The following is a 14208-nucleotide window of genomic DNA, read 5'->3' as shown; positions in this document are numbered from 1 at the left end:
GCTCTTCCCCGACAGTCCCTCACCCTGGATCTGAGACTTGTTCTTAGTCATCAGTCCTTGACCTCAGCCTTCTAGCCAGTTCTCAGCTTCCAGCCCCAGGGCTGGTGGCACTGCCACCCCCAACCCTAGTCTGGGAGCAGAAGTGTCATCTAAGGCTTTAATGGCAGTGATGGTCTATGAGAGAATCAGGGATGTCAGGGCCCTTACCTCATCCCACCCCCCTGGGTGGGTTCCCCTAGGTTTGTAGAGTCCTAGGAGACCTTGAGAGGCAATTTAGTCCAACACTGCTTTTCGGGTAAGGAAATAGAGACCTCCAGAGGTCCCATGGCTTGTCCAAGGTCACACATCCAGTAAAGGCAGAGCCAGGATTTCAGATCCAGACTATCAGTGGAGGGTCCCATAAGAAGGTGCCGATTCCTTCATTTATTTAATAAATATTTATGGAAGGATATAGCCATCAACAACAACAACAACAGAAATCCCTCCATTCTCAAAGATTCTCTTCTCCAGGGCAGAAACAGGTAAAAAACAAACAAGCAAATACATAATATGTCAGACTGTGATCTATATCGCAGAGAAGAATGCAGCAGAGGAAGAAGGAGTGCTGGCGAGCAGGTTACCATACATTACAGGGTGGTCCGGGACAGCCTCACGGGGAAGGGGCCTCTGTGCACAGATGCAGGAGGTGATGCAGCTGGCCACACAGGGGCCTCTGGGCAAGAGCACTCTGGGCAGAGGGGATGGAGAGTGTAAAGGTCCTGGTGATGGTGTTCTTGGGCTATTCAAGGAATCATGTGGAGCCAGAGTGTCTGGAAAGGAGTGAGGCAAGGGGTCAGCCATAGGAAGAAGTCAGAGAGGTAGTGTGGGACCAGATCACAGAGAAAGCAAACACAATCTGAAGACTCATGGTCAGGGAGAGCCCCCCCCCAACCTGCCACCGAGCCCCTGGGGAGAGCCACGACCCGTACCTGGGTGTCCTCTCCCTCTGTCCAGGCTGCCTCTCCTTTCAGCCTTCAAATCCCCCTTCCCCTGCTTGGCTTCTTCATCTCCCTGACTGCAGTCTTCTTAAACTTTCTTCCACGTCCTCTCAGAGGCCACCAATGCCTCCGAAACTCCAGCTTGTCCACAGAGAGACAGAACTGCCTCCCTTGAGAACCAAAGCCTGCGAACACTTTCTCTTCCCGTTGCCATCTGCCTTGGTCCCAAGTTCCTAATAAGATGGGTGACCCTTCCTGCTGCCCGACCTGAGAGTGGGAATCTCCCGTGGCCTCTTCTCTCAGAAACTGCCCCTGCAAAGGCAGCTCCCTCCTTCTGTGGCTGCATTGGCCATGTCTCCTGCCTTGGCAAAGAGCTGGTGGATGGCCACGTTCCTCTGATATTCTTACCCCACCCCTGAACGTGCAAGATGGGACATTCCTGAAATCACTTCATCCACCATCTTCCCATCCACGAGCTCCAGTTCCCTGGATTGTTGCAAATCTTAGTCTTGGAGAATCATTTCTATACACTTGTCTGAGCAGTTTCATTCTGGAGGAGAAAAATGTCTTCCCCTTGCCTTTTCTTTGGTCTTCCGCTTTGTGTCTTTCCAAAAGCCCCCATCAGTGTCTGTCTTTCCGTGGCAACTTGGCATCATCCAGAGCTTCTTTGCATCTATTCATTTATCCATTCATTTAGCGAAACTGTATTAAAGCAGGTCCAGTGCCTGCCCCAGGTAGGGGAGGGAAGCAGCAGGCAGTACAAAGACGAACATGCACAGGACACTGTCCCTACCCTCGAGGATCTTCCATTCTGTCAAGGGAGAGGCAGACGCATAAACAGACTATTTCAATACATGGGGCCTGGTGTCATGGGATGGTGGTCCCTGATAGTAAGGCACCTAAATCAGAGTCTAGTGGGAGGCGGGGGAGGTGGGGGAGGCGGGGGAGGTAAGGGTGGGTTGAGGGAAACTTCCTGGGGGATCTTAGAAAGTCCTCTCCCAGGTCCCACAATAATAAGGAAACCCCAAAGGTACTGAGAACTTACTACCTGCCAAGTGCCGTGCTAAGGTCTCTTGTGAGTTATCCCATTGGACTCTAGGTAGAGTGGATCTACCTGGGATGCTCCCCTGGAGGCCTGTAGGGCTGCTCACTCTCTTGTCCTTTTCCCCAAAGAGGAAGAGAAAATTCCAGTGGCCCACAGTCCCCAGGAAACAACCTAGCAGCTTGGAATCTCTGGAGCAGGCCCAGCTGGCTCGGTGGAGGTTGTCCAACCCAGATGACACTTCCCTGTGTTACATCCTGGTCGCTACTTCTTGCTACAGGGCAGCCATTTCTGGGGCTGGGGGGAGGGGTTAGGATGTAGGTTCCATCTTCTGATTCTCCTCGGTCTGTGCAGAGCATCCCTCCTGCTGGCCTCCCCGCCTGCTCCTCAGCCCAGAACCTGAGATGGTAAGCTGGGAGTAAAGACCGCCCCACACCCTCTTTCTTTTGGGCACTTAGAGTTCAGCTTCCACAATTCCAGACATGGACAGACCTCTGCCTTCCCCCTCCTCAGCCTACCCACCTGCTTCTCCTTTGCTGCTGTTGGAAGAGCTCAGGCTCTCAGCCAGAAGACCAAAGGCGTAGCTTCAGCCCTAGCATTGCCTTTCCCTCTGTGTTAGACCATAGGTCAATCTTGGAACTTGGTTGAGTCTCTGTTCTCCCATCTGTACAATGGAGTTCATGCCCCTACTCTCCACAGGGCTGTTGAGCAGATGTGCTGCTCTGTAAAATTGTGAAAAAGAGCTATTCTGTCCCAGAAACCTGAAGAAGACTGTTGAGGGATGCTTTTCTCCTTTGACAGGTGAGTATTCCAGGCAGATGTTCCCGGCAGAGCTAGGAGCTAGGTCTGAGCTCTTCCTACTAGATAAGGGGAGGAAACCACACAGGGTCCAGATGGCTCAGAGGTGACAAGCTCAGGCATGGTCCCTGCTTCACAGAAACTTCTGGGTCTTGGGGCGCTGAAATCTACATCCAATGAGAATCTAGATCGTCAAACAACTGTACACCTCTGGGCTCCACTACATCAGGAGTCAGGCGATCTGGCTGTCGGTCTTGACTCTGAGATTAGGACAAAATTGTATGATGCTTGCAAAGTCACCGTCCCCCTCTGGGTCTTAAAGTCCTAGCAGGAAAGTGAGTGGTGCTAGTGGTAGATCCATACAGCACCCCCAGCTCTGATGTTCTGGGACCAGCACACAGTACACACAAGACCCACCCCTTCACCTCCTCACAGCGGGGCTGAGCCAGAGCCTACAGCGGCAGGACGGCAGGACGCGGGAGAGACCTCTGCTCCTGACCTCCTGGGCCTGAATTTAATGATCTTGCTTCCTGCTGCTCAGACTTTCCGGCCTCTCTCCAGACCCACTGGCTCCCTGGGTCCTCTGTTCCCTGACTATAGTTCCTTCTGGCCTGTGTCTGTGGTGGGGGAATGTTCTGCGGCTGTGATTGTTTGGGGAATGTGCTTTTTAACCCTTTCTCTCCCTTATTTGTCTGCAAAGTGCGTAGAAACTGGCATTTAGCGAGGTCCCCTGGTTTGGGGTCCCATTCAATCCAAATGCTCTCAGAGTGGCCTGAGGGGCGCAGACGGTCAGCCTCCCGCCCATGGACTGGAAGGCCCCGGAGGGTGGCCGGCTCCTGGCAGGAGCCACTGCCCCGCTGAGGGAGCTGCAGGGCCTGGAGGGCTCAGAAGCTCTGCCTCTGGGTCTCCACCCTGAAGACGCATACTGCGGGGAGTCCTCCATTTTTGGATTTTAGCCCCAAACCCACCACCTGAGCCTCTACCTCTCCTACCGGGAAAGGCCTCTCAGGAGGTTCTGGAACCTCATTCCTTCTTTCCAACCCCAAAGCCCAAAGCCCAAATCCCAAAGCCCACCCTCCTCCTAACAGGCTGCCCGGAACCAGCAGCGCCTCCCAGCCGGCACACTCTCTCTCCCTTATCTAAACATCACCTATTTATTCCACCCCTCACCCCACTGGAGCATCTGCTGGGTTTCCCAACCACCCCTGGGTCAAGCCTGTGTCGGATGGGTTGAGTCATTACCTCCACCTCCTCCCCAACTCTCCCAGGTCCCAGGGCTTGGTCTGGTTTAGCAGGCTGGGAGGGACGAGGCATTCCTCCCACGCAAGGAGAATCCAAGGCCCTATGGGCCTCCTGGGACAGGGATTTTCCTGATGTTCAGCCTACCTTTGTCTTCCCTGGAACAATACCTGGTGGGTCCCCCTATGTCAACACCATAGACCCCTCCATCACCCATTTGACCACCCAACAGATCGCCTGAGTTTGCTTTCTGCCCAGCTCTCCCCTGCAGCGCCTTCTCTGAGTACTCACAGAAACTTGGACGCAGCAGCTAACCTCTCTGGGCCTCAGATGACACATCTCTGAAATGGGGATAATAATACCTCGCTTGCCTCAGGCAGGACCCTGGGCCAGCCGATTTCCCAATGTCCTCTTCCGGTTCTCTTAGGTCTGCTTATTCTCAGCTCTTTCTCGCCCCTACTCTGAGAACAGCACCTCATCTGCACCCACTTGGGATTCTTAGCTCGCTTCTTCCCCATCCTTGGCACACCAGCCTTCTCCCAGCAGCTCTGTCCTTGGCTCCCACCTCTCTCCCATCCACATCGCCCTACCCTTGAGTCTCTCCAGACTTTCTTATAGGAATCTCCAAACAAATCCAAGAACAGGCCTCCAGACACCACACCATCCCATGCCGCCACCAGAGGTTCAGGTCACCACTTCCCTCTGCACTCCCCCGGCATCGTCCAGGGAACCCCCAGAGGTTACAGAGCAAAGCCCAGTTTCCCTCTGGGGACCGGAAGATGGGCTCTGGCCTCTGTTCATGCAGCATTTTGGAGCTGGCGGGGCCCTCAGCGGTCCCTTCTGTGTGCAGCCCGCTGGCGGCAGGGCGGGGGGTGGGGGGGGGGTGTGCGGCGGCGGGGGGGCTCCCCTCTTTGTACGCGCCCTGCACAGATGCTCACAGCGGCCTCACTCAATTCTCCCGCAAGCAGTCTCTCCTGCCCTCCCTCCCCCTCTCGATTTCTCTTTCTGCGCTGTGCTCCTAGAACACACCCTCCCAGCCCACCGATCCTACACATGCCATTGCGCTTTACAAGCACCGGCTCCAGAATTTCCCAGTTCTCCACTCGCTCCTCCACCCCACCCCTCTAACTCCTCCACCCCCAAAAGGGTGGGCCCCTGGCTGCCCACAAGACAGACATGCCTCAGCTTCCCCCAGCCTGCCTTTATCAGAAGAGTCTTTGCAGGCTCCTCCCTAAGCCCCTCACCTCCCTTTCCCCCCCGAACGAAAGCAGCTCAAGGTCCCCAGCAGCCCTGGCAGCCCCTCCCTGGCATCTGGTGAAAGGACAAGAAAGAAGAACTGTAGGTTCTTTTTCCCCAAGACTCCTAGATTTTGCACCAAAATGCAGGGTGTGCTCCTGTTTGCATCTTTTTTTTTTTTTGTTTCCTTTCTGAAAATAACCATGAAACTATCATTTCCTCCCACTGCCTTTTCCCTATCTTATTTGGATTAGCAGAGTTGCTGGGAGAGGTGCTTTGGAGCCACTGACAGCCTCCTTCTCTGACCTGCGCCTGGAGGACTCACAGGTGGCCCTCAAGCAGGTGCTGCCAGATGGGTACTGGGTCCCACAGGTTGGAAGGAAGGAGTGCAGACGCTGGGCACGGTGGGTCCACGAGAACCCCCCCCCCACCAAAAAAAAAAAAAAACCAGCAACAATCAAGGGCTTCTGGGAAACCAGGTTCTGCCTGGCCTTGTCCCCAGAGTGGCATAGATTGGGAAGAACTCTGCCCTGGTTTTCCCCTCAGCTGTAGCTCCTGGGTGTGGGGGAAGGACTGGCAGCTCAGCCCCCTCCCGGGCCGACAGGAAGGGAGGCTGCGATGGTTGCAGACTCTCAAAGTCTGTGTGCAGGGTGGGGGTGGGGGGAGATAAACACAGAGGAATCTATACTTACACAAGAAGGAAAATGGGGTACATGCTGGGGAATATATTGCTCTTTTTCTATTTTATTTTCATGCTCCTCCCATTCAGCCATTCTGGGCGCCCATCCTGCTGCATCAGGCAAGCCTCTAAAGATGCCAGATCCAGGGCTGGGGGCGGCGGATCCGAGAGGCCCCCAAAGGAAGCTGCGGCTCACCGCACCCAAGCGCCTTCAGGGTCCAGCCACCTGACTTTCCCTTGACTTGCTTGAGAAACTGGGTTCTCCCTCCACCCCCCATCCTGCTCAGCCCTCGCTGTGGAGAGTTGCTGGCCCCGCAGGTCTCAAGCCCTCTGTGACACCTCAGAGAGGTCCAGAGGCAGCGGCTTGGGCAGAGGGAGGGCAGTCAGACACGGAGGGGCGAGGAGCCTCTTCTTGCAGGGTGCCCCGTGGCCCCGGCTCCTGGAACCTCAGCCTCTGAGGCCTGCGGCCACCTGGCTTTACCTCTGGTTGAAGATCACCCTGAGGGAGGGTCCATGGGGCCCGGGAAGTTGCAGACCCATGTGAGGCAAGGGATGGCTGGAGGAGGGTCTAAGACCTGTACTGCACACAGATCTTGGCCTGGCCCTGTGGGGTTTGGGGAATCTGTGCCCCCGACCCCCTCCTCGCACTCACTTAGCCTCCCTTCCCTTCCCTGTGTGCCTTCTTTGGGGGTCCTTTGCTGCTCAATCCGGAGGTGCCGCGGGTCAAGGCTGGAGGTGGGCAGCTGGTCTGGCCTCAGTGGCGCCACTGGTTCCTCCTATGCTGTGAGACCCTCTCTACATCCCCGCTCATGCTGGGTACCACCTTCTCGGGTGACCAGATTTACCCTCAGGAAGGCTGGAGTAGTGGCGTCTGCCCCATCTAATTCCTCTGGGTCGGCCTGCAGCAGCGGGGACCTCATTCTTTTCCTTGATGGCCCTCACCTGCCCCGAAAGGCAGAAGCCTTGACGTGGTGAGCTCCTCCCCCACCCCACAGTCCTTCCAAATACATCCATCCCATATGCACCCTCTCAATCCTTCCCCTTCTTCCCCAGTGGGACCCTTCTCCTCCCCCACTCCTGTGCCAGGCTGAGCTGCTATTTGGGGCTCTGGATGGCCCTGCGGTATAATCAGTGCCCAGGGATAATTGCCACCTGCCCTGCCGGTGTCTGGGGGCTGTCTCGGCCACAGCAGCAGGGGGTGGACGCTGGCAGCCAGGCCTGGAGCGAGGTCAGGCTAGGGCAACGCTCCCCATCCCCCCAGATCTGCTCTTCGCCACCTACAGAACCTGCAAGGATTCCCCACGAAAGCCATGCTCTCCTGGGGGCTGTGCCCACCTGGGAGGCCCTGTGGCTACAGCTGGGAATGGGCGGCCATCCCAGCCAGGGGACACAAATCTGGAGGCCACTCTATCACCCACAATCATCTCAAAGCCTGTCCCCCCTATACTGTCCCCAGTGGGTACCCTCCCGCAGCTGCAAGCTGACCTCTGGACGGCACCACGGCTGGAGCACGGGCTTTGCAGCTAGGACTTCAGTTTGACGTTCAGCACAAGCTTTCCCGGGGTCAAGCCCTCCAAGCCTCATTGTCCCCCTTCAGGGAGGAGGCAAATGAGATCACATATGAGAGTAGGTCTCCCATAAATGCCAGCTCCCTGACCTTTTGATACTTTCTTTTCTACTCCGAGGCAGTTTACACAGCCTGGGTTTAAAACACCTGTCGTTCTCACTTGGCCGACTCTACGATGTTGGTCAATCCGTTCAGCCTGTTTCCTCATCAATAAAAAGGAGATAATCAGAGGAGCCTCCGCATCAAGTTACTGTGAAAAAGACACGATCTAATACATGCCAAATGCTTAACGCAGTGCCAGTAAGTGTCAACGGTAGTTACTATTATGGGAAACTTCAGAGGGCAGAGAAGGGGGCTTGGGAGCACCCAGAGGCCCGTTGTAAGACGCTCAGGGGAGCAAAGCCTGAAGAGACAGGCCAGAGCTGATGGAACTAACTACACAGCAACCCTGGCACCTGGACATCCCCTGTTGCACTGATGGCCCTGGGGGCTGAGGGTGATTTCTCCCAGGCCTTCTCCCTCTTTTAACCCCGTTTGCTCTCAGGTGCTGCCATATACGCTTTTTGAGATCAGTGAACACCAGACACCTGTGGATGTTTTAGTTTTAAAAGAGAATCACGGGTTTCCCTGGTGGCGCAGTGGTTAAGAATCCGCCTGCCAATGCAGGGGACACGGGTTCGAGCCCTGGTCCGGGAAGATCCCACGTGCCGCGGAGAAACTAAGCCCATGCGCCACAACTACTGAGCCTGTGCTCTAGAGCCCGAGAGCCACAACTGTGGAGCCCGCAAGCCTTAGAGCCCGTGCTCCGCAACAAGAGAAGCCACCGCAGTGAGAAGCCCGTGCACTGCAACGAAGAGTAGCCTCCCTCGCCGCAACTAGAGAAAGCCCGTGCGCAGCAACGAAGACCCAACGCAGCCAAAAATAAACCTAAAAAAAAAAAAAAAAGAGAATCAGCAGTAGCAAAATCAAGATGAAGTACTTTGATCTTGAGAGATGGAAAAATAAAATTTCTTTTGTCTTTACTGTTAGAGTCCAATGCTAATTTGTCCTGACCCTTGGAACTCGTCACACAGATATCCATGAGTGGCCTACTAGGGCCACTCAGAGCAGTGACTTCTTCCTAGGGTGGAACAACACTGTTGGGGAGAATGGGCTGCAGGGCTGGGCAGAGAAAACAGGATTCACAGGGCCAGCCAGTCCCTGACACAGCCCAGCGCCATGCCTCCCTATTTCTCTTCCCCAACCAGGCACAGAGCTCCCATCTCTGGCACCCTGGCCAACAGGCCAGACCGGGAGAGCGCCTTAGCTCTCCTGCCCCACCAGCACCACAGCAGGTGCAAAGGCCACTTTGGATAGAAAGATGAGACCAAAGTACTAGATATCGCCCCCGTGAGGATGGAGAAGAAAAGAGAATGGTGAAGTGTGGAGCGTGGAAAGTGGGTACCATCCCCACCTGCAGGAACTTCTCAGCCCCAATCCGAGCCCTGAGGATGCCAGCCCTAAGGCATCTCTTAGCCCCACCACGGCCTGGGTACCAGCCTCACATCACAGCCATGATGACCCCACTGTGCTCTCCCTCATCCTTTTCAGCCACCAGCGCCCCACCTCGGGAGCCACACGTTCAGGGACTTCCTCTGACTTCCCCTTGGTGGACCCACCTGGAGGAACAGGCCACCCAAAGCCAACTTGGACTATGGGAGCAGTGGGCTCAGTGTTCCTCCCGCGAGTTCTCTTTCCAGTGGACGCCTCCCACTGTGGGGCAAGTCGTCAGGGTGCTGCCCAGGCTTGACAGAGCATCCTTGGACTGATGCCTGGGGCATATGTTGTCCAGGGGGGATTGTTTTCCCTCCTGGTGTGCTCCCTCTCTCCCTCACTCGCGTCTCCTCCCTGGCTTCTGTGAGCTAATCAGGGAGCAGGAGGGGGAGGAGGGGGATGCTGCTTGCCTTCCCCGTTATCTGCAGCAATCCACGGTGACTAATGCTCCCAGTTGGTAAAAAGGCAGTGTAATCAAAACACTTTTTTTTTTTAGTCCTTAAAGTTAGTCATTCTCCCAGAGTGGAGGAAAAAAAAGCCCACAGCAGGCACCATGAAATGCAAACTGAGAGACTCACGCTGCGGATGGAACTAAAGCATTGGCCATGGCAGCTCCCTGTGGGTCTGAGGCTCTGTCCCTCCTCCTCTGGGCCCCTTGGCTAGCCTTCCTCCGCACCCTCATTTGTTCTTGCTTTCCTCGATAGATATCTGGGCTGTCTGATCAGTGAAGGACTCCCATGCCAAGCTGGGATCTGCCCTTTCCTCTCACCCTGCGAGGTGCTGCCACCTGCTGGTCCTGAGTGCTCCAAACTGGAGGAGGCATATAAAAGCTCCCAGGCCGAGGCTGAGTGCCAGATCTTTTGTTAGTTAGGTGTGTGGTCATGTACTGCCCCCTCCCTTCACCCCAACCCGGCCATGGGCCAGGTTGCCCATGTTGGATTCTCCATTTTGCTACTTATTATTAGCTTCATGCTAATAATAATAACAGTACCTACCTCGTAGAGTCATCGTAAAGATTAAACAGGAACCGCTTAGAATACTGCCTGCCACATCGTGAGTGTTCAATTCACTCATAAAAATAATAACAACAAAATAACAAACTGGAATGTGTACCATCACATTGCCCTTACTCATCCATGGCAGACATTGCTAATCAACCACAGATTTCCCCATCAGTAGAAGATTCCCCAGAATCCTTAGCACAGCACTCCAGCACTCCCTAGATTTCTGTGTGGGAAAGCTGGGAGAGGAAGTATATGACAAGCTCAGAGCTGAGGGTCAATGGGGAGCAGCTGCTTACCAATTACTGCATGAAAAGCTCCAAAGAGAAGTCAGGGGTCTGATGGCAGAGCTGGTAGTTCTTCAACTCCTTTCCCTCTGGTAAATAGCTTTGTCCCCTAAAGTAGATCTCTGCTACCTGAACACTCATTAAACTTCCGGCTTAGGCTTCTGGGGAGAAAGCAGTAGTCACCAGGCTTGAAACCAGGAGCATCTGCCTCTACCCAAAGCTCCTCCACTCTCTGCTTCCACTTAGAAACTGAATTTGCTTGTGTTCTATTCCACCCCACCCACTGAAGGGGCAGGGTCAACCTGTATTGTGCTGTCCTTTGGTTACAGAAGAGAAAGCCATAGCTCCCAGCCCTGGGTCTAGAGACCCTGCCCCTGAGTTTTCCCCAACAGTGGGAGGTGTCTGTGCTTCCTCATGCTCAGCTCCCCAGGAATCAGTACATGGCATGCCACACTCACGGAGGGAAGCCTGTGGGTCCACAGGATAGCGGGATGCCTGCCTCAGCCCAGCAGGCCTCGAGCTGAACCAATGAGCCACAGGTAAGGAGACGGAGCTCAGCTCAGGGCAGGCACTCTCCTTACAGATTCCCAGGAAGCCAGCACTCTTCCTAGTCCCCTCAAAAGTCCTGCTGGCTACATGAAAGGTTTGGGGTTGAAAGTAAGCAGCACAGCCTTAGTAGGGCCTCAGTCTGAATCCTTCCATCCCAGAAGGCACATGTTTGGCTTCATTCCAAGACATCCATGATTCCTCAGACCAGCTCACTTCTCTGGGTTTGCCTCTCTGTTTGGGCCCCATCTCACATGCCTTCCCCGTTCTCCTGTTTCCTGAGGGCCTCTGGAGTCAACAAGAGAGTTGACTTGGATTCTCAAATTATTGGAGACTTTGGTGATGTGATCCATCTACTCATCTTTTAAATGAGGGGACCAAGACCCAGAAAGGAGATGGGACTCGTCAGCTGTAGGGTTAAAGAACTAGAGCCCAGTTCTCCTCCAGATTCTTAATCTAGAACTCATCATTCTTGCCCTGCAGGTTGTGGTTTCCACCCCACAGCCCTCAAACAGACTTGCCCTGGGTTACGGCGGTTGCCTAGGTTAATACTTGGAAATTCTTTAGCACTGTGGGGCAATAACTAGGGGACACAGAGTAGGGGGAAAGGAGGAAGCAGGTGGGGAAGCCATCCACACGCGCTGAAATTCCAGGAGCCTCATAAACACACTGCACCCTCCGTCCATTTATCACACCCTGTGCAAAGCAGCAAGGACTGTTCTTCCCTTTGCCCACACTCTCTGCCCCAGCTGCCCTTTGGTGACTTCTCTTCTTCCTCTTTACTCTTCAAGGCTGCTCTAGTGCTCATTGTGGCCTGTTTCCTGAGGAGTAACAATGGTGATGAAGCTGATCTGTGTGATGTGCTTGGGGGCCCACTCAAGAATGGAAAGAGAAAATATAAATGAGAGACTACCTCCCCTGGACAATTTTCTGAGCTCCCCTATTCCCCCTGGCCAAGCCCTCCACCCTGCCCTGGGAGGTCAGAACAAACTATACATTTCTTTGCCCTAGTTCATCAGCTTAACTACTCCCCAAGCATCCCTTATAACACTAAAGCCCATTTGAAGCAGAATTCTTAGAGAGAAGGCCCTTGGGTGTCCAGCAGTTACCAGCAGCCTCACTGCCTGCTGCTCTCTCTTCTAAGGCAGGGAGATTTGGGAGGGTGAGGAAGCCAACTTGGCCCAGAACAGCTTAGGAGGGATTTTGGAAGACCCACGGCAAGTGAGCTGCTTGCCTGGAACTCAGTCCTTTTCTCAGCCACCATAGGTTCCCTCTGCCTGGACTCTCCCCAGCCCTCCCCTCAGACTCACCGGGCCAGGCTGATTTGCCTTCAGGATGTGGCTTACCCATTGGCTCCTCCCAGAAGCCTTCACTAAAACTCCATGTGCAGTTGGGAGTGGGGGGGGGGGGGGCCTTACAGGCTGCCACAGCACTTTCTTTCCCATCATATATTATTACTTTGCTGCCTGTTTATCTCTCTCTCCAGGTAAGTAGCCCTGGGAGGGCATAAGGGCAGGATCCGTACTGCTTTTTCATGGTTGTATCCTTGAAGTTAGCTCAGTGTCTGGCACATTGCAGGAGCCCAATGAATGTGTGTTAAATGAATGAGCATCATAAAAATGGAACCATTCACATCATTTGGGTTCTGTAGTGCCGAGCACAGAGGGAAGACTGGAAGACTGGGAGCAACCCTTACTCTTTGTCCTCTTTTGTTGAGTAAATCCACAGAACATTCCAACCTGAAAAGCACTATTCTATTTTCTATTCAGAGCCCTGTGCCATTTTGGAGGTGCGAAGAGATCCATTTGTTTCTTTGCAACAGGTAACTATGTACAGGGTACAAAATTTAAAAGATACAGAAGACCGTACAGTGACTGTAAGTCTCCCTCACACCCACTCCTTCATCGCTCCTTTCCCCCCTGCCCCCGCTAGACAATTAATTACTGCTACTGTCCCTGGATGAGAAATCTCCTTACAAACTGAAAAACTAAGGCAATCCCCGGTTAAGCAACACGTGTAGTCCGTGGAGGAGAATTTTACCAAGTCAGCCTTTAAGGTACAAAACGCACCCAGGGGTCCTCATGCCCCCGCCACAGGCTAAATCCTCTGGAGCCCCTAAGCCTAGGCGCGAGGGTCGCGGGCCAGGGCAACTCCGCGAAAGCCAGCGGCAGCGGAAGGGTTAATGCGTCTGGCCCCGTCCTCCCGGCCCGCCTCTTCCGGGCAGAGGGGGGCGGGGCCCACGTCACTTCCTGGAGACTGGCTGAATCCGGAAGCGATCCCCCAGGACCGAGGTGCAGCTGAGGACCCCGGCGGCAGGGCCAGGTTCGGGACCATGAGCTGGTGAGTGGGGCCCAGGCGGCGGGGGCAGCTGGAGCCCCCGGCCTGCAATGCGCTTTGCCCTGCGTCCGTCCGACTTGAGTCCCTTGGCCCGCGCTGCCCGCGGACCCTCTGCCCCGGAGCAGGGCCCAGTTGGCCCTAGCCCTTGGGGTCGTTCAAGGGGCCTTCCTCTGGTGCTTTCCTGGAGGCTCCAGCTCTCGGCAGGCCTCACCGGGAGGTGGGGTGGGGGATCCCTTTAGAGTGGGATCCCGCGTCTCTTTCCTGACTCTGTACCAAGGTGCTGGTCCCGTCCGTCTTCTCTCAGCTGCGTGAAGTGAGGGACGCCCCTGTTACCTCCTTTACTAAGTATCCGTTGCGAAATATCCACTTCTCTCTCCCCCGTGGGCATCTCTCCACCACTGCCAGGTGGCCCTCACTCTGGCCGTCTGAGCCCAGCTCATGGATCAAAACCCCTAGCTTTCAGACGAGTAGCCTTTGCTCCACTTAGCCTTCAAGAGACAAAACTTGCTTCTCTTTCGGAAGGAGCCAGAATTACACACCACCCGCACTCCTATTATGGGATTGGACTAATTTTTTTCCAGGGCCTTACACACTCTTTGCTTTCCCTGTTAAATTAACGTAAGTAAGTTTAAATGTTATGGGAACTATCAAGCCATGAGAAAAGAAGCCAGGGAGCCTCAGAGTAGTAGTCACAACTCCAGAGCTGGCACGTGCGTTGCTATGGAACTGTATGGTACTTGGCTCATAGTAGACACTTGATCATGTTCAATGGTTGATTTCTTCTGTAAGACTCAATTTGCCCAAAGGACCTTACCTTCAGGCTTGAGGGCCTGTATATCCACAACCCAAACCTCAGGGCATCCAACTAAAGTGTGCTTGTATGAATACATTGACCCCCGGAGATGTACAAGATGAATCAGTCCTTTTGGAATCCAAGTTACGTTGGCATAGGGTACATGTTTGCCA

General features: G+C 54.4%; 1 protein-coding gene across 1 annotated transcript in view; it reads left to right on the top strand.

The window, feature by feature from the left end:
- The first annotated feature begins 13169 nt into the window (after positions 1–13169).
- Positions 13170–14208, top strand: part of BIN3 (bridging integrator 3) — a 44293-nt gene continuing 43254 nt past the window's right edge. Inside the window, exon 1 of the mRNA XM_082843557.1 lies at positions 13170–13245. Coding sequence (XP_082699683.1) covers positions 13238–13245 — 8 coding nt within the window. The 5' untranslated portion in view covers positions 13170–13237. The remainder of the gene's footprint in view (positions 13246–14208) is intronic.

The sequence above is a fragment of the Leucopleurus acutus genome, assembly GCF_964270905.1.
Source record: "Leucopleurus acutus genome assembly, chromosome: 7".
NCBI classification, from domain to species: domain Eukaryota; kingdom Metazoa; phylum Chordata; class Mammalia; order Artiodactyla; family Delphinidae; genus Leucopleurus; species Leucopleurus acutus.
Note: the sequence above shows the minus strand (reverse complement) of the source record. Positions and strands in the feature narration are given on the sequence as shown.